At 42.4% G+C, this 25754-nt stretch overlaps 1 protein-coding gene across 5 annotated transcripts in view; it reads left to right on the top strand.

Annotated features, from left to right (window-relative positions):
- Positions 1 to 22934, top strand: part of OPA1 (OPA1 mitochondrial dynamin like GTPase) — a 128059-nt gene extending 105125 nt beyond the window's left edge. For all 5 annotated transcript variants that reach the window (XM_033958403.1, XM_033958400.1, XM_033958401.1 and 2 more), the window contains 2 exons: positions 14496 to 14585; positions 20475 to 22934. In XM_033958403.1, the coding sequence (XP_033814294.1) occupies positions 14496 to 14566 (71 nt within the window). In that variant the 3' untranslated portion in view covers positions 14567 to 14585; positions 20475 to 22934. The remainder of the gene's footprint in view (positions 1 to 14495; positions 14586 to 20474) is intronic.
- The last annotated feature ends 2820 nt before the right edge of the window (positions 22935 to 25754 follow it).

Raw genomic sequence — 25754 nt, 5'->3', positions numbered from 1 at the left:
AATAGAGAGTTATATGATCTGTCTGTCATAGTCTAAAAATTAGACGAACTGCGGTGTTTTGCTGTTGGTTTTCAACCTATTTGGCCATCTTATAATCAGATACAAGTCCTGCATCTCTTTTGTGCACAGTACTTCGCCCCCTATACTGTACAGGTCGATGGTGAGGCCCACTTGGAGTATTGTGTTCAATTTTGGAGACTGTATCTGGAGAAGGACGTAAAAAGATTTGAAGCGGTCCAGAGGAGGGCGACGAAAATGATAGGAGGCTTGTGCCAGAAGACGTATGAGGAGAGACTGGAAGCCCTGAATATGTATACCCTTGAGGAAAGAAGGGACAGGGGAGATATGATTCAAATGTTCAAATACTTGAAAGGTATTAACGTAGAACAAAATCTATTCCAGAGAAAGGAAAATGGTAAAACCAGAGGGCATAATTTGAGGTTGAGGGGTGGTAGATTCAAGAGCAATGTTAGGAAATTCTACTTTACGGAGAGGGTGGCTGATGCGTGGAATGCGCTCCCGAGAGAGGTGGTGGAGAAGAAAACGGTGACAGAGTTCAAACAAGTGTGGGATGAACACATTGGATCTATAATAAGAAAGTAATGGGTGTACATTGAAGGAACTAAGGCCAGTACTGGACAGGCTTGCCCGGCTGTGTCCCATATATGAACATTCAGTTGAGGACGGTCTGGGGAGGATTTTGATGGCTGGGATAGTTAAGATGGGCTGGAGTAAGCTTTGATGGAGACTCCAGTAGATGGAACCTAAGCACACTACTAGCCCGGGCTCTGGGTTTCTGGCCCAGAAATATCTAAGTAAAAGGACCATTTAAACTAAATAATTAATTTATGGGGCATGTATGGTTTGGCAGACTGGATGGACTACTCGGGTCTTTATGTTACTACTTCCTTGGGTCTTTGCAGCCCAAAAGCATGACCCTGCATATTTTTGCGTTAAATTGTAGCTGCCAAATTCTAGACCATTTTAGTCTCATGTTCTTGGAAAATTATCTCTCTCATATCTGTTCGTTGAATGGCCATATCCATAACTTATACCACTTCTCATCACTGAGATCAAGCCCATCTTAAGTTTCTTATATCAAACTGTAGTTCTTCCCCGATTTCCCTATGAAATGTACATCTGTCTATCCCTATATTGTATGTCATCGCTTTGTAATCTTTGAAAAAAGCGATTTTATCAAATAAACTTGAAACTATTTCCTTTCCTTCTCATTTAATCCATAGTCCTTTCCCCAAATCACACAAAACCAAATGGGAGCAGACATTTCAGTCCTCATTGCATCTCTTTGTGACTCTGCAAGTCTCTTAAGCTCTCCTTTGCCCCAGGTACAAAATATGTACTTGTAGGTATTATGTAAACCACTTTGATTGTAACACAGAAAAGCAGTATATCAAGTCACTTTGCTATCCCTTCCCCATTCATTCTTTGGGTAGTAGGAGAATGCTGCCTTACTATTTGGAAAGGGTTCAAAAATATCAAGTCTGCTCAGCTGTTTGTAACCTTTGACCAAAAAAATGGAAAACAGCAGTGAGTGTAAAAGAGAACCTATCTGATGTGCTGTATACAGTAAACTCCTGCGAATTCGTGAATCGTAGACTCGGTCATATGTGATATTTTCTGACCGCCTCAACCGGGAACTAAAGTCAGGCTACACCAATCAGGAGCTGCTTTGTAGCCTGACTTTAGTTCCCGGAAGAGGCGGACAGAAAATACTAAGGACAATCCCGCAGGACATCAGCCTTTTTTTCAGCACCTGCAGCCCTCTCCCACCTACGATCCACTCCTAAACCGCATTTGCGGTTTTTTGAAATTCGCAGGTGCTCCTGGAACGGAACCCTCATGAATTTTGGGGGAGTACTGTGGCGCGGTGGTTGAAGCTACAGCCTCAGCACCCTGGGGTTGTGGGTTCAAACCCCGCGCTGCTCCTTGTGACCCTGGGCAAGTCACTCAGTCCTCCGTAGCCCCAGGTACGTTAGATAGATTGTGAGCCCACCGGGACAGAGAGGGAAAATGCTTGAGTACCTGATTGTAAAAACCGCTTAGATAACCTTGATAGGCGGTATATAAAATCCTAATAAACTTGAAACTATGTCATTGGTGCAACCAAGCAGGCATGGATCCAGAGCTCATCAGATACGGGCACTGACTATGTCATGGGCACATATAAATGAGATCTGTAGACTGATGTGGTCCTCTGTATACAAGTTTACATCTTGCTAGTACCTAGATAAAATGTCTGGTAGTAACAGCACTTCTGATCAAGGAGTTCTGCAAAGTTTTTTCAGTTAAGCCAGTTCCCCGGGTTGACCAGTGCTCAGTCTGGGGATTCTCTAGTTGTGTGGCACTGATTTATCCTGCTTGTTGATGGAGAAAACAAAGTTGTTTACCTGTTGTAAGGGTTCTGTTCCGAAAGCATGATAAGACACACATTTTCATCTACCTCCCTGGGGAGCTGGCAGCTAAGATCTGGAATAGAGACTGATAATGCAGCAGCTGTGGGGGAAGTACTGCACTTAGAAACCTCCCTATATTTTTCCTGAGCTCTAAAGAAGCACTTTGGGTCAGTGCTGTCAGATGACATCACCCAGTTGTGTGTCTGGTTTATCCTGTTGTTTATAGAATGCCATAAGAACATAAGAATTGCCGCTGCTGGGTCAGACCGATGGTCCATCCTGCCCAGCTGTGTGCTCATGCGGTTGCCCTTAGGTCAAAGACTAGTGCTCTTAAATGAGTCCAGCCTCACCTGCGTACATTCCAGTTTAGCAGGAACTTGTCCAACTTTGTCTTGAATCCCTGGAGGGTGTTTTCCCCTATAACAGCCTCTGGAAGAGCGTTCCAGTTTTCCACCACTGTCTGGGTGAAGAAGAACTTCCTTATGTTTGTACGGAATCTATCTCCTTTTAACTTTAGAGAGTACCCTCTCGTTCTCTCTACCTCAGAGAGGGTGAACAACCTGTCTTTATCTACTAAGTCTATTCCCTTCATTATCTTGAATGTTTGATCATGTCCCCTCTCAGTCTCCTCTTTGCAAGGGAGAAGAAGCCCAGTTTCTCTAATCTCTCACTGTATGGCAACTCCTCCAGCCCCTTAACCATTTTAGTCGCTCTTCTCTGGACCCTTTCGACTAGTACCGTGTCCTTCTTCAAGTATGGCGACCAGTTATGGAAAAGAAAATAAGAATTGACATACTGGGTTGGACCAAAGCTTGTATCCTATTTTCTAACAGTGGCCAAACCAAGTCGCAAGAGTAGCAAGACTCCAGGAATAAGCAGTGGCTTTCCCTGGGTCTGCCTTAATAACAGTGTATGGTGTTACCTCTAGGAACTTATCCAGACCTTTTATCATATTTCTGTTATATGATTGTTCTACAAAGCTGTTAAATGCATATTTTTAATACTGTTTTACCACCAGGGTGGTTAATGGAATTCACTCAGAGGAAGGAAAGGTGAGTAGTGGAGTCCCTGAAGGATCAGTGCTGGGGCCGGACCTATTCAGTATGTTTGCGAGCGACATTGCCGAAGGGTTAGAAGGAAAGGTTTGACTTTTTGCAGATGATACCAGGATTTGTAACAGAGTAGACACCAAGGAGGGAGTGGAAAAGTTTAGTTTAGTGGAAAACATGAAAAAGTATCAGCAAAAGTTAGAGGAATGGTCTAAACCAGGGGTGTCCAACCTGCAGCCCGAGGGCCCCATGCGGCCCCATGAAGTATTTTGTGCGGCCCCGGTCAAGGGCGATGAAGTGTTTTCCTCTGCTGCCCCCGGGTGTTTACTGTCTTGCCAGCTCCCTCCTCTGTCTTGCTGCAGCGTTTGTGCGGCCCCAGAAACATTTTTTTTCAGCCAATGCGGCCCAGGGAAGCCAAAAGGTTGGACACCCCTGGTCTAATATCTAGCAACTAAAATTCAAGTTTAAGTTTTTTAAAGTTCATTAGGTGTTTTATATACCGTCTATCAAGGGTATCTAAGTGGTTTTACAGTTAGGTACTGTCTGTCCCGGCGGGCTCACAATCTATCGTAACGTACCTGGGGCTATGGAGGACTGAGTGACTTGCCCAGGGTCACAAGGAGCAGCGTGGGGTTTGAACCCACAACCCCAGGGTGCTGAGGGTGTAGCTCCAACCACTGTGCCACACACTCCTTAGTGCAAAGAAGTACAGAGTAATGCGTTTGGGGATTAGGTTCTGGAATGTTGATACTATTTGGGTTTTTGCCGGGTACTGGTGACCAGGATTATCCACCGTGAAGACAGTTTACTGGGTTAGATGGCCCATTAGTCTTGACTCAGTAAGGCTATTTTTATGTTCTCATAATTTGTCGTCATAAGCAGCCTTTGTCAGTACGTGTATTGTTACTGTTCATTACACTGAGAATTGTCTTCCATACAAAATTTTAAAGAAGAAAAAGTAATTTGACTTTATATATATGCATCGTATTTTTGAGTATTTTTTTATTATACAGTAACAGATTGCAGTACAATCCATTAGAATTATTTGCACGTTTTTGCGTATCTGTAGTTCCATCAGATGAGACCAATTTTCCCTATTCATGCCACTGTGTTCCTATATTCCTAGATCAGCTGTTAAACACCCCCCCCCCCCCAGCTTTCTTTGCTTTCACGTTCACTTCGCGGTCTGGAGAGTTGAGTTACAGTACAAGCAAGTATAGGTACTCCAAGTACCGTCTCATGGTGCAATCTAACCCTTTCTCAACAAAATCCATTGCTCACTTTCCATGGTTTTGAGGCACATGTTCTGCTAAATCCTAACCTCTGTTTTCCGATATGCTCAGTGTTTCGTTATTCACGATTTCATGGTTCATGAACATTTTTTGAAACCATACAACGTGACTAACAAGAACAGACTGTATGTATTAATGCAACATGGCAAATGAGGTTTAACATGGATAAGTGTAAGGTGATGCATGTTGGTATCAAAAATCTTATACACGAATACAGGATGTCCGGTGCAGTAGTCGGAGAGACCCCCCCCCAGGAAAGAAACTTGGGAGTACTGGTAGACAAGTCAATGAAGCCGTCCGCGCAATGTGTGGCGGCGGCAAAAAGGGCAAACAGAATGCTGGGAATGATTAAGAAGGGGATCACAGATTGAAGAAGGTTATCATGCTGCTGTACCGAGCCATGGTGCGCCCCCCACCTAGAATACTGCATCCAACACTGGTCACCATAGATGAAAAAGGACATAGTATTGCTCGAAAGGGTCCAGAGAAGAGCGACAAAAATGGTTAAGGGACTGGAAGAGTTGCCATATAGTGAGAGGCTAGAGAAACTAGGCCTCTTCTCCCTTGAAAAGAGGAGACTGAGAGGGGACGTGATCGAAGCATTCAAGATAATGAAGGGCATAGACTTAGTAGATAAAGACAGGTTGTTCACCTTCTCCAAAGTAGAGAGAACGAGCTAAAGCTAAAAGGGGATAGATTTCGTACAAACGTAAGGAAGTTCTTCTTCACCCAGAGAGTGGTAGAAACTGGAATGTTCTTCCAGAGGCTGTTATAGGGGAAAACACCCTCCAGAACGTATGCAGGTAAGGATAGACTCAGTTAGGGCACTGGTCTTTCACTTAAGGGCCACCGCGGGAGCGGACTGCTGGACACAATGGACCACTTGTCTGACCCAGCAGTGGCAATTTGTCCACTGTATTATTAGTTCCTCTCTGTATTGAACCAGCATTTAGTGGGATTTAATTCTGATTGTACATGTTGTTTTATTTTGCACAGAATGGTAATTAATTAATATTGCAATCTCAAAAACATTGACAACCATAAACAGAAAATTAGATAGAAATCATATTGTTTCAAAATTGAATTGAAGCTCACCAAACATATGGTACGGTCAAGTTACAGTTCCTCTGGAAAATGGTGCCAAAGCCAAAGCCCAGCTATGAAAAAAGCACTTGAGCTTAGAAGCAGCTAATGTTTTAGAAAACACTTAAAAGCAGTTGGTTTTTATTTAGATTGGCTGATATATTCTTTAAGAATTTGCGTTGTAAATTGCTTTGATGCCTTGCATATTACTAGAGGATGTTTATCAAATGGCATAAATGAATTAAAGTGATCATTTAGTGCCATGAAAGTTTTCATGGATCTGTGATGCAGGTTATTCAGAATGTGCCCTTAAAACTATTCTTGCCCTGTGTTGGTTGTTCCATACATTCATGGTATAAATTGTTATGCTTAGTTGACACTTTCCCGCTCCTGCTTTGGCCTTGCTTCCTCTCCTTTTGCTCAATTAATGAGGTAATTGTTTAAGAAATGGTTGTGTGATTTCATCCTGCTGTTCATCCTTCCCACCCCCTCCCTTTAAATACAACCACTGAAGGCCCTTTGACAAGCCAATATTTATAAGGGCTTGACAGCAGGATCAGGACCAGGGTTTGTCCTTGGAACAGCTTGAAGAAAGGCCTTTACCAGTATCTAGCCATGCAGTTACAATCTTGACCTCTTTTCTTATGCTGTGAGCAGACGAGCAGTACCTCCCCTGTGTTTTCTTGACCTGCTGACTGTCCATTCACTTCCCATCTGTTTTGCAGTCTTAAAGGAACAGAGGGGGCCCTCTTCTTATAAATCTGTCTTTGCAGGTGATAAATGATTATCTGTCTCTTTAAGGACAGCCTGGGTGGTTTCCTTCTCTCCTTTCCCCCCCTCTTAAAATGTTTTTAACTTTCCTGTCTGCCTGATCTAGTGGAAATTACGGTATGCGAATGAGAGGGTAGTGAAAACCAATGGCAGTAGGTTATTTCAAAAGAAGGTTGTTTTTTTGTCTTATCATTTGCTGCAACTTGAGCTACGCTGATCAGTAAATCAGAGCATGTCATAGTTTCACTGTGGTTTCTGTTCTATGAAACTTGTTGAAAGGAAAACAAAAAAAGAATGAAGTTGGCTTTTTTGCAGCAGCAAGAAGACGCATTTGTCGTTGTCTTCCAGGGGTTCCATGAAAATTGCTTTCTTATTTATTTTTCTTTAGCTCGGTTCTTGGCTTTTGTCTGGTTTTTCTCAGTTGCCTTGGATATTCAGAGTTTGAAAGGATTGATAAGGCGCATTATTTATACAGTATCTCTCGAGTCAAAAAAAAATAAACCGAGGCAGCAAGCATGGAGTGTGGGGAGGGGTGGAGGGGACTTGCACAGAGTGGAAGATGCAGCCTTAGTCTCCTTTCAGGGCTTTTACTAGATATACATTCTTTAAATCTTAAAGAAGAAAAGGGGTATGCACTGAAGCAATTCAGTTTTGAGCCATGCAAGAACATAAGCTAAGCCATGTTGAATCAGATTAAGGTCCACTAGTCCAGTTCACAGTTAACCATCATTTCTCTGCTTTCCATCTTAAGATTACCAAATGTTTGCAATTTGACTTAATTGGTGTTTATATTGATATTTTTAAGTGAGACATAAGTTTGCATCATTGACTCTTTAACGATCACCTCAACTCCTTAGTAAAAAAATGCTTTTTCAATCTTCACGTGTTAAGGAAAGTGAGATCCTGCTTCCATCAACAACACTTTGCTGTCCTCGTTCATTCCATTATTCTTTCCAAACTGGATTACTGCAACTCCATCTACTTAAGCCTTCTCAGACTTCAGCGGATTCAGAACACCGCGGCTAAACTAATCTTCGCAAAAAGCAAATTCGACCATGTCTCCCCGCTTCACAGGCTCCCAGTTATCCTCAGGGTTCACTACAAATGCGCCTGTCTAGCCTTCAAGTCTCTACACGGTATCCTTCCTCCTCTTTTCCCACTATCTTGGATCTCCTCGAATCCTAACTCCACCAGATCCACTCAAAAATTCAAACTATCCTTCCCCTCTTTAAAAGGCATATCCCATATAGGAAAACTAGGGCCATCCCTCCTCTTCAGGATCACCGAGCTGTGGAACAGCTTTACTGCCCCTCTTCGGAGTTCGACCTCCCTCCAACGCTTCTGAAAACATTTGAAAACTTGGCTTTTCTCTAAAATGTAACTACTCCCTCCCTCTCCATTATACTAAGTCCCTCTTTCCTTCTTTTTACTAAGCCCTTTCTCTTTCCATTGGAGTTCCTTTCTATATTAATTCCTGTAAACCGTGTCGAGCTCTACTTTTGTGGAGATGATGCGGTATACAAACTTAAGGTTTAGTTTAGTTTAATTTAGTTTACAGTAAATAACCAAGGGCTCCTTTTACGAAGGTGTGTTAGGGCCTTAACACACGGAATAGTGTGCACGCTAGCCACTACCGCCTCCCCTTGAGCAGGTGGTAGTTTTTCGGTTGCGTGAAAAAAACACTAGCAAACCTTTGTAAAAGGAGCCCCAAATTTCTTGTAAAATAGCCAGCCAGAGGACCTCAAAGAATCAGATGAGAGGGGCTCCAAGCTGCAGATTGGACAACCTTATGCAAAGTAAAGTGAGCCTCAAGGGTCCCATCTTTTATTTCGCCATCCCCTACCATTATTTTCAGGCTTTTGAGCTCTGACCACAGTGAGCTCTAGTCGTCCATTGATGTTCACTTGCTTAGCTAGACTGCAGGCCAGCTTTCTTTAGATGTTATTTTCCTAAACGTGGTAAAACAAGAATTAAATTATTTTAACTGGTAGCCTTCTTTGTAATACAGACATCCTTTTCAAGCCATCCACCTTTAAACTATGAAATCCTATAACATTCACTTCTCACTAGCACCCAGCTTCCACTTTCCACATTCTTGCGCCAAATCACCATAACCTCTCTCAGTTTGCTCCAGCTGATTAGAAATTCAGTAGCTTGCTTGGTTACTAATGCCACGTCAAAAGCTCATTTCGCCAGTCCTTCTTCAATTTGCGTTGGCTTTCCTTAAAACACCACAACTCATTCATTGTCCTCCCATGTTTTCCAGGATTACCTCTATGCTGACGACTCCCAGATCTACCTGTCCACACCCAGACCCGAGTCTCAGTCTGCTGTTCGACATTGCCACCTGGATGTCTCATTGCCATCTAAAACGGAATATGGCTAAAACGGAGTTGCTCATCTTCCCACCTAAACCCACCGCCCCACTTCCCCCGTTCTCTGTCTCTGTGGACAACACTCGTATCCTCTCTGTCTTGTCTGCTTGAAATCTCGGGGTCATCTTTGACTCCTCTCTTTCCTTTTCCACCCAGATAAAACCTGCCGCTTTTTCCTCTTATCCATGCCCTTATCTCGTTGCGCTTAGATTACTGCAATTCGCTTCTCTCAGGTCTTTTGCTCAGCCATCTTGCTCCCCTTCAATCTATTCAAGATTTAGCTGCGCGACTCATTTTCTGCGAGAGCCGCTATAGTCATGTTATCCCTCTCCTAAAGTCACTTCATTGACTCCCCATCCATTTCTAAATACAGTTCAAACTCCTCTTACTGACCCACAAATGCATTCACTCAGCAGCTCCTCATCCTTCTTCACTTATCTTCCCCCTATGTTTCCCCCTGTGAGCTCCGCTCAGCCAGTAGGTCCCTCCTATCTATGCCCTTCTCCTCAACTGCCCACTCCAGACTCCATCCATATGCCTGGAACAAAGTGCTCGAATCCTGACAGCGGGCTCCATCTCTGATAGTCTTCAAGTCCAAGTTAAAAGCCCACCTCTTCGATACTTCTTTCAACTTCTAACTCCTCACCTTTGGTTCAGCATCTCCAACCCTATATGTCAAGTCTGTCTGTCCAAGTTAGACTGCAAGCTCTTTCAAGCAGGGACTGTCTATTAAATATCAAAGTGTACAGCGCTGCATACGCCTTTCAGCGCTATAGAAGTGATAGATAGTAGTAGTAATCTTCCGCTTTGCATAGGTGTGATCCAGTACACCTGTTATAGCGTAGCTGGTTTTAAGAATGGTTTGGACAATTTCCTGGAGGAAAAGTCCATAGTCTGTTATTGAGAAAGACATGGGGGAAGCCACTGCTTGCCCTGGATCGCTAGCATGGAATGTTGCACTCTCTGGGGTTCCGGAATGTTGCTACTCTTTGGGGATTCCACACGGAATGTTGCATTCTTTGGGGTTCCGGAATCTTGTTTACTCTGAGATAATGGAATGTTGCTACTCTTTAGGTTTTGGCCAGGTACTAGTGACCTGGATTGGCCACTGTGAGAACGGGCTACTGAGCTTGATGGATGCCGCTGCTGGGTCCATCGTGCCCAGCAGTCCGTTCACGCAGCTGTATTTGGATTTTTTTTGAAATTTGATGACCCTATAAGTATGGAGATGAACTGTTGTCTTTGACTGGAATTCTGTCGTCGCAATGCATTCAAATCCTAATTAAAGATCGATTTGTTCATTTTGAGCCTTGAACTGGAATTAAAGGATAAAAGAAAACCCAAGGGCAGCAGAATCAATCCATGTGACTTTAGAAGGAGGAGAAAAAAGGGAGGGGGGGGTTAATTCTTAAGATATTGAAGGTTTATGGGATATGAGGAGGGGATTATGAGGAGTATTTGTGACCAGATCAGGGAGCTGTAATGAGCCGCTCATCTTTTAGGTAAACATTGGGCAAAAGGGGACTAGAACAGGGCATTCAAGGCTTCTGGGTCTCTGCATTTTATTGTTAGCTAAGCTGAAAGCAGGCACTTTTTGGCAGTGTTCACGCATTCATTTAGTTAGTTCTGAGCGCTGCTTTTTGAGCAGGTGCCAGCATTCAATCTACTACTTAAGAGCAAGAGGGGCAAAACAGCTCCAGAGAGGGAGTCACCGGACTCCTGGAGACAGTTGTGCAATCACGGTAGGACCAGTTGCACAGAAAAGGGTAAAAAGTCACCGCCTTATTTCCTAAATCTGTTGAAAGGCCATCGCCAAAAAATATAATATGCTGATTTAAACATTATGCAAAAGATAAAACACCTCTGCTTTTAGTTCTTTCTTGGAGAAGATATACTCTGATGTTAGCTCTTATTATAAGAGCCCTGTGCCACATACTGTATTGCTTTCATAATAAGAAGTGAAAGCTATTGATGACCATCTTAAGTTAAGGCCTGATTCTGGCCTAACAATGTCGTTGCAAGTAACCAAGACTGTGCAAGTATGTTTCACACACATGCATTTGTTACACCGATTAGCGCCATATGATTGCCGTACTGTAGTCCAGGCTAGGGTTTTGTCGAGACTCACTTATTGCAACGCCCTGAAACCTTAGAATGACAAAAGCAAGAAGTCGAAGCATTGCAGGTTATACGAAACACAGCAGCACGATTGATAATGGGATTGTCTAAATATGATCACATTTCGCCACAACTCCAAAAATTGCATTGGCTACCAGTCGCCTTCAGAGTACAGTATAAAGCGGTAATGATTGTCATCAATTCTTGTATGGAAACATTCCAGAATTGTTTAAATATAATATAGTCAAACCTCGGTTTGCGAGTAATGCGGTTTGCGAGTGTTTTGCAAGACGAGCAAATCATGACTCGCAAACCGAGCGTTGACTCAATTTGCGAGTCACCCGCAAACCGGCATCGCCCGCGAACGCGAGAATCTCGGAGAGAGGCGGGAGCCAGAAGGCCTTGGGCATGCGCAGATGCTCAAGGCCCAGTCTGGCAAACAGCACGATCTTCGGGCACCGGCACATCCTGTGGGTTGGTGCTGCGTGCCGGTGCCAGATGGGGGGAAGGCTTCAGTTTGGGCCGGAGGGCGTTCGCGAAGGGGGGCAATGTCCGGTTCGCAGGGGATGACGTTTGTGAGCAGGGGGGGCGATGCTGGTTCGCGTGGGGGGATGTGGAAGCGCACCAGTGGCCTTGGGGGTGAGGGGTCTTTTGGAGATGTGGTGGGGTGGGGTGGAGCAGCGCCGGTGGCCACGGGTGGGGGGGAGGTGGAACCAATCAAATGAGTTTCCCTTACTTCCTATGGGGAAACTCACTTTGATATACGAGTAATTTGGTTTACAAGCATGCTTCTGGAAATAATTATGCTCATAAACCAAGGTTCCACTGTACTTAGCTATACACCAAAAAGATCATTGCGCTCGGAGAATTTAGCTTTAATGAAGACAACTGTGAATCCAAGGCTTTTTGAGACTGGGAAATGACTTTTGGTTGTGCAGGAGTGAAAGGGGCATGTTTAGAAAACTTCTTAAGACGCAGTTATTTGTAGACGCCTTTTTCTAGCCAATAATTTTCCTCTCTGACAGAGTTGTTGAATTATTCATGATCTCTACTATGCAAGCTATAGTATTATTTTGTAGATATGATTTCTGAGGATTGTTCGTATGTATATTTTTTTCATGTTTTTGTTTTAAAATTATGTATGCAAATTATGTGAACCATTTAGTTTTAAACGGTATAGAATTTTTTAAAATAAATAAATGGAGATACAGGCAGTTGCGAGACTTAGAGGGGACATGATAGAAATCTTCAAGATCATGAAGGGCGTAGACAGGGACAGATTTTTCAAATTACGGGGAACCACAAGTACAAGGGGGCACTCAGAGAAATTGAAAGGGGGAAGGTTTAGAACAAACGCCAGGAAGTTCTTTTTCACTCAGAGGGTGGTGGATACATGGAACGCGCTATCGGAGGATGTGATAAGCAGGGCTTCAAAGAAGGTTTGGATAGGTACCTGGAGGACAAAGGGATAGAGGGGTACAGATAGGGATAGAGGTAGGTTATAGGGATAGGATTAGAGAATTAGAGGCAGTTACAAAATTAGTCAGGGACACTGTTCAGGCAATTAGGCCTGATGGGCCGCCGCAGGTGCGGACCGCTGGGCAAGATGGACCTCTGGTCTGCCTCAGCGGAGGCAACTTCTTATGTTCTTATGTTCTAATATTTTTTTCAAGTTTCAAGTTTATTAGGATTTTATATACGGCCTATCAAGGTTATCTAAGCGGTTTTTTACAATCAGGTACTCAAGCATTTTCCCTCTCTGTCCCGGTGGGCTCACAATCTATCTAACGTACCTGGGGCTGTGGAGGACTGAGTGACTTGCCCAGGGTCACAGGGAGCAGCGCGGGGTTTGAACCCACAACCCCAGGGTGCTGAGGCTGTAGATCCAACCACTGCGCCACACACTTTTCAAGAACAAACAGAATTAATCGGGCCCAGGCCTTTACCTAGAGACTTCTGAAAACAAGTCAAGAAGGCTTTTCCTGGCATAGGCCAAGATGTTTGGCACTTCACCGTCAACTGAGGTCACTCAATCCTTTTTGCCGTTTTCTGTCTTGGAGACAGAGATTTTACTTTGCAATAGGCCCTCCTCAGTTGGTTCCTTTTTATTTCTTTGGTCATCTTACTTTCTTGTTTGGAACTTTCAGCCAAGAGCAGGACAGTCGGTTGGTCCTCAGCAGTCGCTTCTTTTTGGATCATCCAGCCCAATCGGTGTTCCTTCTTCTGTTTAGTGAATTGCTGCCTTCCTATTGCATGATCGGATCTGGTAGGAGGTTGATCGGCCAGGACGTTAGTGAATCGGGTCGGGACACGATGGGTGAGCTTAGTGAATCTAGCCCTCCTCTCCTTGTTCATTGCAGGTGTTTGGCCCTGTGGGGGGGTTTTTCTCTTTTCAGTGAGACCTAGTAAAGCAGGGGTGTCCAACCTGCGGCCCCGGGAAGTATTTTGTGCGGCCCCGGTCGAGAGCAAAGCAGTGTTTTCCTCTGCTGCCCCCGGGTGTTTGCCATCTTTCTGGCTCCCTCTGTCTTGCTGCAGCGTTTGCGCGGCCCCAGAAAAAAAATTTTCCGCCAATGCGGCCCAGTGAAGCCAAAAGGTTGGATACCCCTGTAGTAAAGCATCATTGATCAGTCATTTTTTTTCACCATAATGTCTTGATAGGTTACAATTCATGTCAATTTATATAGTTACATTTAGTACAAGTATTAAGGGACTTTGGATCAGTATTAAGCAGTTGAAATTCTCTGACCTTGGAAAGAAGAATGAAGAAAAGACATAGAAGATCGTCCTGGTCAATACATGAGAAGGATTTCTCGGAAGCTGGGGTCAGAGAGTAGGAGTTGCTGACAAGTCAGTACTACTGCTACTATTTATCATTTCTATAGAACTGAAAGTCATACGCGGCACTGTTCATTTGACATTTAATAGATGGTCCCTGCTCAGAAGAGCTTACAGTCTAACTTGGACGGGCAGACACCACAAAATGGTCAAAACAGGTGCCATATCAACTTTTCAAGTCTCACTTCTTGAAGCCTCATGTTTGGTCAGTAATTTTGAACTGTTTCTTATTTGTCTGACAGCAGTTGTGTTATTAGTCGAAGTTGTTAAGCCATTATTACTTAATGATTAAACAGTACATCAGAGCAACAGGTGCACATAAGTGGGGCTCACTGGAAATCTGAACTTTCCTAAGCAGAGCTATTCCATTTTGAAGGTGTCTGTATTATTATAATTCAGTCACGGGTGTTACTAGGTTTTAAATCACATATTGCAAAGGACTTCAAAAGAGCTTGGGGGGAGGGGGAAGGAGCAGATTTCTGCTTCCAGGGCTGATAATTAGATGTTTGTTTTAAACGTAGCCAATGAAATAACCTTTTCTTTCTGTTTCATCTCCAGAAAAAGTTCGGGAAATCCAGGAAAAACTTGAAGCTTTTATTGAAGCCCTCCATCAAGAGAAAGATTCTTGAAGCAAGTAATGTTTTGGAGGTAGGGACCCATTTGACTTTCCTTTGAAAGCGTCGTTCTGCTGTGAGGCGCTGACATTCCATTAATCTTGCAGCCCACCTCCTTCTCCATTTGCCGCCTTTTCTACCCTGTCGTAATTCTACCTTTTCTGTATAGTGTCAAGAGTGAGAAATTATTGCAAACTGCTTTCCAAGGCCAATCTGAGACAGCTACTCGGTTGCAGTGAAGAAGTTTGCTTAGTGGTTGGAGAATCAGGGAAGTCGGGATTTGAATACTTATCCTGACCAATGCAGGTCCTTAGTATTTGCAAACGAAATGTAGTCCATGTTCCCCAGCAGCTCGTATACATCATTATTTCTTGGCCAGCTGTGTTTCCCACTTCAGATGCTTCTTTATGGACTACCTTTATTCACCTAACTTAGAGCTCCTTTTACTAAGCAGCATAAGAGCCAGTGAGGAAATTTCTATGAGCGTCGGAGCATTTAACTCGCCGGCTCAAAGTAAAATGCTCTTAATGCTGCTTACTAAAACCCAGCGTTAATGTTCTAACTGATTAAACAGGGTTTTGCACTCAGATTTTTTTTTATTTAGCTTAAGTATTTTGTAGTGTTATATCCAAGTTGATTATTATTTTATACTGTGTTGGTGTGTGTTATACCATATAGACTTTTTTGTTTATTTTTAATTATGTTGCTTATTTGATATTTGTTGCATCATTTTTAAAGCATTTTGCGTGTGTAAAATGTGTTTTCCAAAGAGAAAATGTCTATTATAGAATGGTGCTGCTGAATATGCCTGTATGCATTCCATGGGGGGGAGGGGGTGGTCTGGGCGGAGCTGGGGCAGAGTTGTGATGTACTTTCGTAGTTTGGAAATATAAATGTATTCACACCCACATTTACACTTTTGGAGCACTTGAGGGTTTGTGTGCTTCTGGGTTGGTTCTAGGAGACTATGTTTTTTTAATAGCACAAAGGCTGTAAAATACATCACTCAGAGGTTCAAAACTCCATTACCGTTGAGATTTACACGCCCACCTTGTCATAAAGGTAATGAAGTTTTGAACCTTTGAGTGATGCTACTGAGGTCCGTTGAAGGAGCAGTGTGTGTTAATAGTGTTACTGCTAAGTTTTTTATAAAAATGACATATGCCTCGTTTGGCCTATATAAAACAAGCACCTCTGTGGAGTTTCCATATAGACGCTCTTTATCATTGCCTCGGGTGCAAACGTACAGCCTCATTTGCTAACCTGCATTAACATGTTTGTTTATTTATTGATTTGGTTTTATATCACATCCTTCTAGAAAAGCTCAGAACGGGTTACAAGTTTACATATATACATAAAGTCTATTTATACAAAGTGCTGACAAACATGGCGTGGTAGAACATTGTCTGGCAAAACATGATATGGTGAGACACAGCATGGCAACATGGCATTATAAAGCATGGCTAACCTAGTATGAGATACCTTAATCACCACCGTTTTAAATTCTACAGTTCGATATTTATCAGGAAAGTCTGTTTACAAGTTCCTCAGAATGCCATCCTCATCGGAACGATATAATTGATGACAGTCCACCTTATGTAGCTTCTTTAGACTCTATTTTTCTTATTTTATAAACAGAGATTCTTTCTTCAAAGTGTTAATTCATTATAAAGTGCCAGTGCTTGTTCAAAAATTCATAAATAAGTTTAGGTAATATAAAGTGCTACTTAGCTTGGCTTAGAACATAACTATCATTCCCTTCCGATGCGTTTCGTTCTTCCTCAGGGTTGGGGATAATGTATACAGAAATGCTCAACTTTTTAGCAACTAGCTAATTCCATATTGGTCACGCCGAGACAGCCAAAAACTTATTTATGAATTTTTGAACAAGCACTGGCACTTTATAATGAATTAACACTTTGAAGAAAGAATCTCTGTTTATAAAATAAGAAAAATAGAGTCTAAAGAAGCTACATAAGGTGGACAGTCATCAATTATATCATTCCGATGAGGATGGCATTCTGAGGAACTTGTAAACAGACTTTCCCGATAAATATCGAACTGTAGAATTTAAAACGGTGGTGATTAAGGTATCTCTAAGTTATTTGACAAATTCAAATTTTGTACACACTTTAGTACTGTGAATTTTGTAACCTAGTATGACACAGCAGTAGGACACGTAGCATGATAAAATCTAGCACGATAAACATGGATTATTCGCATTCTGTTTGGTATTGGGAAATTTGACAGGACCGTGGGTCTGAATTTTATGTGAATCTTTGCTGGTTGCTGCTGTTGCTAACTTACCTTTGCCTTCATGGAATGGCTCCGAGATATTTGAGCAACTGTATATCCAAGCACGTACCATCACGTAGTTTACGCTCTGCTCAAACTGGAGAGTTATATGTTCCTACTATACAGCAGGCAAGGTTGAAAGTCACAAGAATGGCAGCTTTTTCTTGTGCTGGTCCAGAAGCGCGGAATGCTATTGCATTGTATATTAGAAAGCAAAAAAGATGTGACTGTTTCTAAGAGGCTTTTGAAGAGACATCTTTTTTGCGAAATGAAGCATGGGCCTTGAGCATTTTCATTGGGTTAATTTTATGATATGTTGGTGAAATTTAACATGTGTGTCTTATGGCTGTTTGTAATGCTTATTGTGAATGTGGTATGGTAACCCACTTTGTTAAAAGGGGGATAAAACTAAATTAACCATAAACATGGAATGGCAAATATTGTGTAGTAGACATAGCATGAGAAATCGTAGCATGGTGGACATAGTATGGCAAATATAGAGTGGAAGATACGACGCATATTGAACAAACCATAAAAATATTGGGAGTAACTTTGGATAAACATCTTACATTGGAAAAACATACTGATTTAACATTTAGGAAATGTATCTCGGTGCTTTGGAAGCTTCGTACCATTAAGAAGTATTTTGACGAGGCCTCTTTTCATCTATTTTAAGTATTCTTGACTACTGTAACATTATATATTTGGGTGCCTAAAAGAAAATTCTCAAAAAATTGAGAGTGGTTCAGAATACTGGGGTTCGCCTCATTTTTGGTTTAAAAAAATGGGAGCATATTATCCCTTTCTATCAAAAACTCCATTGTTTGCCATTGGAATCCAGAGTCTTGTTTTTTACCCGATTATCTTACTCCTCATTTTACCTTGAGTTACACATAGAGTACACGAAGAGTTCATCTGTTTGCATATCCTTCTATAAAATCTTGCCATTATAAGAGGTTCCTTGAGAGAACCTTCTCATTTCAGGCCACCAAACTGAATACATGGCTTGCAAAAATGATGTTAGAAGCTTCCTCTTATCTTGATTTTAGAAAACAGATAAAGAGACAATTATTCGACAGGCTGGTATCTTAATGCATCTCGCTTCTCAATTTAATTACCTTTTTATTCTATTTTAAATTGCTGTATTTTACCTATATTGCATGCATTTAATCTCGCCGATTCTTTAAATGTATTTTAATTGATGTATTCATCTGTATTGTATGTATTGCCTTGACTGTTGTGAATCGCCTAGAACTTTTGGTATGGCGGTATACAAAAATAAATTATTATTATAGTATAGTATAGTGTGAGAGAAATAGTAATAATATAACATGGCATGGTTAGAAATTTGGGTTGGCGCACTCTCATTGAGGGTAAAGGGAAGAGGTGAGTTTTTATTGCCTTTCTGAAGTTCAGTAGACCTGCTAATGATCTTATATGGGTAGGTAGTTTGTTCCAGAGGAGTGGTACGTAGTGTGTGTAAGATCTTTATGGGGCAGTCTCGAGGTGGAGAGTGTATCCTGAGGGGGCTGTGCAATTGAGGTTCTTGGGTTGTGGAGGCCATATAGGCTGAAAGAGAACAACATAGGGCGCCAGTCTTCGTAGCGACAGCTCTGTATGACTGAAGGTGACTTTCAGTTTTTTATATAGTGACTTATGGGTGTATTTATGCATCAAGTCCCCTGATTCTAAAGGTGTTTCACGCCAAAACATGGCCCATGCCGGGTTCAATGATAATAAATACCGTTGGATTTTTCCCATAGCTGGATGGCCTATGTTGTTCTCTTCCTTGTTCTAGTTTTCTGCAACACATTCTGACCCTCTTCTATATCCTTTTTAACATGTTAACACACATTATTTAAGCCAAGGCCCCCTCCCCAAGCACAACCTGTAGATTCAAGTCCAGATCCCGACTCTTCTACTCAGTATGTGCGACCTCAAAGCATATCATTTAAGCTTGATAATCCTATTTTGATCCTGGTGTTAGGATTAGGAACTTCACATTTTATACACAATTCACTGTATGTTGATGGCAATTAGGCTTAATGAGAGAGAGCTTTGGAGGACAATATATTGTCTTTTTGCTGTTGAGTTATTGTTATTGTGGGTTGTTGTGGTTGAACCTAAGAGGGTAAGGAGTGCTGAGTGTAAACAAACGCAATAAACAAGCAGGTTTCATATAATGTACCCAACTAGTGTGGAAAAGGACCTCAGATGCCTGCGCTATTTGACACGTATAAACTTACAGCAGGGACAGGTTCTCTTTCATTGGTCCACAAGCCTCTCAGGCTGATCGACTATGAAATATATTTTTTATATTAAATTTTTTTCTTTTTCTGTGCTCATTGTTTTTCACTTTTCAAACAGAGATAATCATTATAAACGATCAGCAAAAATCGCACTTATCTGTGTGCTAGTCAGGTTCTGATTCGGCCAAGACAGTTGATGAAATGGGTCCCGTTGGGCCGAATCAGAACCTGACTAGCAAACAGATAAGTGCGATTTTTGCTGACCGTTTGAAAACTGAAAACCAATGAGCACAGGAAAAGAAAAAATTAAATATAAAAAAAATATATTTCATAGTCGATCAGCCTGAGAGGTTTGTGGACCAATGAAAGAACATAAGAAGCGCCATCTCCGGATCAGACCTTCGGTCCATCAAGTCCAGCGATCCGCACATGCGGAGGCCCTGCCAGGTATACACCTGGCTTATTTTATAGCCAACCATATCTTTATATGCCTCTCTCAAGGAGATATGCATCTAGTTTGCTTTTGAAGCCTAGGACTGTCGATTCCACAATAATCTCCCCTGGGAGAGTATTCCAGATGTCAACCACTCTCTGTGTGAAGCAGAACTTCCTGATATTAGTCCTGAACTTGTCCCCCCTTAGCTTCATTTCATGTCCTCTTGTCCGTGTCAAATTGGACAATGTAAATAGTTTTTTCTGCTCTATTTTGTCGATTCCTTTCAGTATTTTGAAGGTTTCGATCATATCCCCACGCAGTCTCCTTTTCTCAAGGGAGAACAATCCCAGTGTTTTAAGTCGATCCTCATATTCCAGTTTCTCCATACCCTTCACTAGTTTAGTTGCTCGTCTCTGCACCCTCTCCAGCAGTTTTATATCCTTCTTTAGGTAGGGAGACCAATGTTGGACGCAGTATTCCAAGTGGGGTCTGACCATTGCCCTATAAAGCGGCATTATAACTTTCTCCGATCTTCTCGAGATTCCTTTCTTTATCATGCCCAACATTCTATTTGCCTTCTTTGCCGCTGCCGCGCATTGTGAGAACCTGTCCCTGCTGTAAGTTTATACGTGTCAAATAGCACAGGCATCTGAGGTCCTTTTCCACACTAGTTGGGTACATTATATGAAACCTGCTTGTTTATTGTCTTGACAAAGAATAGAGCTTGCTTGCCATTATGTGTTGATATCAGTGGTGTAAACAAAGAAAGTCACAGTGGTGGAAGACATTGGCGCTATTGAACAAGATATCATGTACCAAAGGAGATCAACAGTGTGGACAGGAATGTAGGCAGACTAAATGGCCAAAGGGTCTTCAGGCCCTTAATCTACTATGGAGCTGTGTTTCTGAATATAATTCTGTCTCTGTATTTTGTCTTTCACAGCTGGCTTTTCATGCAGCGAGCACATCAGTCAGAAGAATCGATGAAATGAATTTGTGACTTAAATACGTCTTCATATTCCCTCTAAAAGATGAACATGATTTCCTTCTCATGGATAACTTTAAGCAATGCTGCCTCTTTGCCCCATGGAATTATGGGAGAACAGTGACGCAGGAAACCCATTTTCTTTGATATTGAACGGAACAGCTCATGCTGGGGGGAAGGGGGACAAGACTGGCGTTGTGCCACAGGCTTTCCAAGAATGATGCACCTTCACAGAGGCTGAGTGATTTGTGTGGGCTCTGCTTCAGATTTCCAAAGCAATGTTTGGAGGTTATTTTTGGCAGAACCTTACTGTCCTTCAGAATATTACTGGGAGACTGAAATTAAATTTTATGATTTGTATATATATGAAAGTGCCCTCTTCAAGGATATTGTTTGCAATGCTGTATGTTGGAACATCAATTACTGCTGTAGAGTTCCGTTTATTTTGGATGTGTGTATATATGGCCGAGTCCATAGTCTCTCCAGATGTTAGACTTTAAATGCTTAGAGGAAGTCCTCTCAAATATGTTTTTAACATCATATTGCAGATGGAAATACAGGTCTAATCCAGACAGAAATACATGTGGAAAGCACACGTCATCCAGTCCATTTGGCAAAGTCAGGGTTTGCGTGTGCAGTGACACCTTTTTTTTTTTTTTGCACTTCACAGAAAATATAGGAAAAGTCAGTAGAGAAAAAAATAAATGCATGAAGAATCATCGATTTTGATCTAGCCCACATTTCAGAAAGATCAAGAGCTATGCTACAAAGGATAAAAAAATAACCCACCAGTTCTGCTCTGTGCTGGCAGAACACGAGAACTAGGGAGACTTTAGGTAGGACTAGTAGCCCTTGAATTCTGCAGCTCATGTGGTTTATCAGTAGATCAGTCTTTTGTGCTGCATCCTCCTGGCTGGCCAGATTTTCAGCCGTGTCGTGCTTTACTCAAGGACGCTAAATAGTTGTTCAGTTATCCAGTCGGTGTAGGGACATTACTCACTGGCCTCGGTCTTTCACAGTTCAGTCTCATTTATTACCATTGATTGCCATTCCTGATGTTTTCTGTCTACTCGATTGTAATTTGTGTTTTGTTTTCTAGCGACGTAACTTTGCATGCACATCGACTATCCAAATCATAAAGGCACATTTTCTCTTTTGTGTAGCAGGTACTACAGGTCGAAATGCTTACCTGTATTTCAGCAGCGTTACTTCAGTATATGGGCTCACAGAAATGGGGTTACAGTGGCCGTGGACTTGTAGGTTTAAGATGTGCTCTGGAATTTCTTTAGGGTCCCAACTCAAATAGTCATTTGCAGTTGTACAATGAGCTTCTGCAGAGCTGATACTTTCTCCTGGTGGAGGCATGTAGAAAACCAGCCCAGTAAATATTCTGAAGCATGATACTGATGTAGGCAAAGCATATCAGCCAGGTGTGGTCCTTTTAGGTACAAGATTGTTGGGCATTCAGATTTTGTCGATAACCTTTGATACAGAGTATAAATGCAGTTTCAGTACCAGCCATTCCTGTTCAGAAGTCATTCACTCTTAGTACTAACTTGGCAAACTTTGGATGGTGTGTCTCTGCACATACGAGAATTCCCAGTCAGCTATTGATGGCTCTGAGTGGCAGTATCCACTCTGTGCAGGCAAGAACTTCTGCCTGGATTAGATGCAAGGTGCACATCCCTGACCATTTCCTTCACCTCCAGCAGCAGGTAATCTATCTTTACTGTTCATTTTCAGATTTTGGGAGCAAGACAGGTTTCAAAATGGTCTGTGTTTATGCTCGATGCACCTGAGGTTGGCTTTTGGGATTATGAATGTTTTTATTTTACAGTAGTCAACATTTGAGGCTGCTTATATCCTTAACTCGGCGTCTGGGAATGTGCTGGTAACATTCTACAATTGTCCCCCTGCTTTAAAAATGAAACCTGAGCAATTAATTGGATCAATATTTAAATGTGCATTTACACTATGAGAATTTTTTTTAAATTGCTGCAAAATTTAGTCCAGCAAAAATTGATAAAATTCAGTTTTGCAGCCATAAAAAAAAAACCCCCCACTTGATCACTTAAAAAATATTTAAAAGAAAAATGGAAAGTTAATCATTTTCTCAGTATAGTTTAACACTGGGGATTGTCAGAGTGTCTGTCCTGACATGCCGAAGCCATCTTTAACCATGCACTGTATTCCTCCAGACTGAAGAGACCATCTTTCAGGTCTTGATAAATGTTGAATGTAAATGGTCCTGTGCATTGCTTTTATTGGTCTCCAAAATGAAATGATTATAGATTCTCCTCTAGCTTTTGACCTTTACTTTTGATATCAATTTAGCATGAAGTCATGAAAGAGAAACGGGGTATTTATTGAATGCAGAAGTATTTGAAGGAAAAATAAAATAAAGGATTTTGGAAACTGTGTTTGTCTAAATACTTGCATTTCATAATTAAGACTTATTAGCAGCTAAAATGAAAAAACCCCCAAAACATCCTTTTATATTTTGCACCTTTTAATATCCTAGCTACATTAGTGTTAAGGTTTAGGGTGCGTTTAGCACTGGTCGCCGTACGTGGTACTACTCGAAAGGGTCCAGAGAAGAGCGACTAAAATGGTTAAGGGGATTGGAGGAGTTGCCGTACAGTGAGAGATTAGAGAAACTGGGCCTCTTCTCCCTTGAAAAGAGGAGACTGAGAGGGGACATGATCGAAACATTCAAAGTACTGAAGGGAATAGACTTAGTAGATAAGGGCAGGTTGTTCACCCTCTCCAAGGTAGGGAGAACGAGAGGGCACTCTCTAGAGTTAAAAGGGGATAGATTCCGTACAAATGTAAGGAAGTTCTTCTTCACCCAGAGAGTGGTGGAGAGCTGGAACGCTCTTCCGGAGTCTGTTGTAGGGGAAAACACCCTCCAGGGACTCAAGACAAAGTAGATAAAGACAGGTTGTTCACCCTCTCCAAGGTAGAGAGAACGAGAGGGCACTCCTAAAGTTGAAAGGGGATAGATTCCGTATGAACGTAAGGAAGTTCTTCTTCACCCAGAGAGTGGTGGAGAGCTGGAACGCTCTTCCGGAGTCTGTTGTAGGGGAAAACACCCTCCAGGGTTTCAAGACTAAGCTGGACAAGTTCCTGCTAAACTGGGACGTACACAGGTGAGGCTGGACTCATTTTAGAGCATTGGTCTTTGACCTGGGGACTGCCGCATGAGTGGACTGCTGGGCACGATGGACCCAGCAGCGGCAATTCTTATGTTCTTATGTTAATCAAATTTTAAATAAAACTTGGAAACTTACCCCCTCTTCTATTAATAGCAGTTTGTATCCGCGCTGAATGGCCTGCGCTGCTCCTGACGCTCATAGGAACTCTATGAGTGTGGGGAACAGCACAGGCCATTCAGCTGCTATCGCAGTTTCGTAGAAGAGGGGGATAGTCTTTGGTAATAAGATGTGATATCTGGTTTTCTATGATTCTGAGTCTACATAGATTTTTCTGCTAACCCGCCAAGTATATTACAGTAGTCCAAAATACTTAGAATTAATGACTGTATCAACAGTCTAAAAGAAGAAACATCAAACTATGGTCTAATACAGTGTTTTTCAACCTTTTTACACTTATGGACCGGCAGAAATAAAAGAATTATTCTGTGGACCGGCATCGGTCCGTGGACCGGCGGTTGAAGAACACTGGGCTAAGTCGTGGGCCAGACCCCGCCCATCTCTACCCAATCTCCACCCCAGACCCCGCCCCCTAATAGTACTAATTGCACCTTGCACGTCCCGTGCCTCATCTGGAAGCCTTCCTTCTGACGTTGCAACTTCAGAGAGAAGGCTTCCGGTTCAGGCGCAGGATGCCCGTAGGAGCCACTGCCCTTGGCATTGTGCACTGAATCAGTTAGGAAGAGGCTCGAAGATAACGCCGCATCCATCGCACCGTGGACCAGCGGTTGAAGAACACTGGGATAAATCATGGGCCAGACCCCGCCCATCTCTACCCAATCTCCACCCCAGACCCCACTCCGTAATAGTACTAATTGCACCTTGCACGTCCCGTGCCTCATCTGGAAGCCTTCCTTCTGACGTTGCAACGTCAGAGAGAAGGCTTCCGGTTCAGGCGCAGGATGCCCGTAGGAGCCGCTGCCCGTGGCTTTGTGCACTGAATCAGTTAGGAAGAGGGAGCTGGCTCGAAGAAAACGCCGCATCGATCGCACCGTGGACCGGCAGTTGAAGAACACTGTTTTGGGCCTGATGTACATGCTGGCCCTGTGGACCGGCAGGAAATTTCTGTGGACCGGCACTAGTCCATGGACCTGTGGTTGAAGAACACTGGTCTAATAGTCTGTAATTTCCACAACATATAGAAACTTTTCCTTACTAAAGCATCTATATTTGAATTCATTCATTCCTATGATAAGCAGTGTAAAATCTGTTTTTCTCCTTGAGATCTTGCCAATGGTCCATCAAGCCCAGTAGCCCGTTCTCACGGTGCCCAATCCAGCTCCCTAGTACCTGGCCAAAACCCAAAGAGTAGTTACATTCCATGCTACTGATCCAGGGCAAGAAGTTCTTGTGACCTGGGTTGGCCACTTTTGGAAACAAGGATACTGGTCTAATGGACCTTTGGTCTGTCTCAGTATGTCAATTCAAAGTTCTTATGTTAAGTCCAAATCTTTTTTATTTTTTTAGCAGTATTCTGAGAGCGGCAGTAGTCCGAGAGAACTAACTCAGCCTCTAAAGTTTCTGTGACTGACTGGATGGCGCTCACCCTTAAAAAACCTGCAAAAACAAACTAGTTGTTTTCCATTCAGGGGTTGTAGCCTGCTGAGACCAACCTGGCTACCTCATTGCTTATCGTGATAGGAGGTTGTACGTTCTTTATCTGGTTGGAGGTTTCCCTCTCTCTCTCTCCCTTGCCCCCACTCTGGAGAGAATAAAGGTTGCATTGTTCACAATACTTGAACTTTCTAACCTTGTTCTTATCACTGTCATCTGTAGAATTAAGCTTACATCTTAGGTTAAGTAGAAGTGAAAACTTGAAATGCAGGATATGATCCATTATAAAATTTGAATGGATCTTAGTCCCATGAAAAGAATAAATGCTAGAATTTTAAACCTGTGTTAAAAGATCATATTGCTTCCAAAGTACATAAAATATAATTTAGGAAGTTAATTATGATCTGCTCTCCCCGCGGCACCTCTTCTCACCGGTGTATTGTGGCATACCCATGATCTGCTCTCCCCGCGG

The sequence above is a fragment of the Geotrypetes seraphini genome, chromosome 9 (assembly GCF_902459505.1).
Source record: "Geotrypetes seraphini chromosome 9, aGeoSer1.1, whole genome shotgun sequence".
NCBI lineage: Eukaryota > Metazoa > Chordata > Amphibia > Gymnophiona > Dermophiidae > Geotrypetes > Geotrypetes seraphini.
Note: the sequence above shows the minus strand (reverse complement) of the source record. Positions and strands in the feature narration are given on the sequence as shown.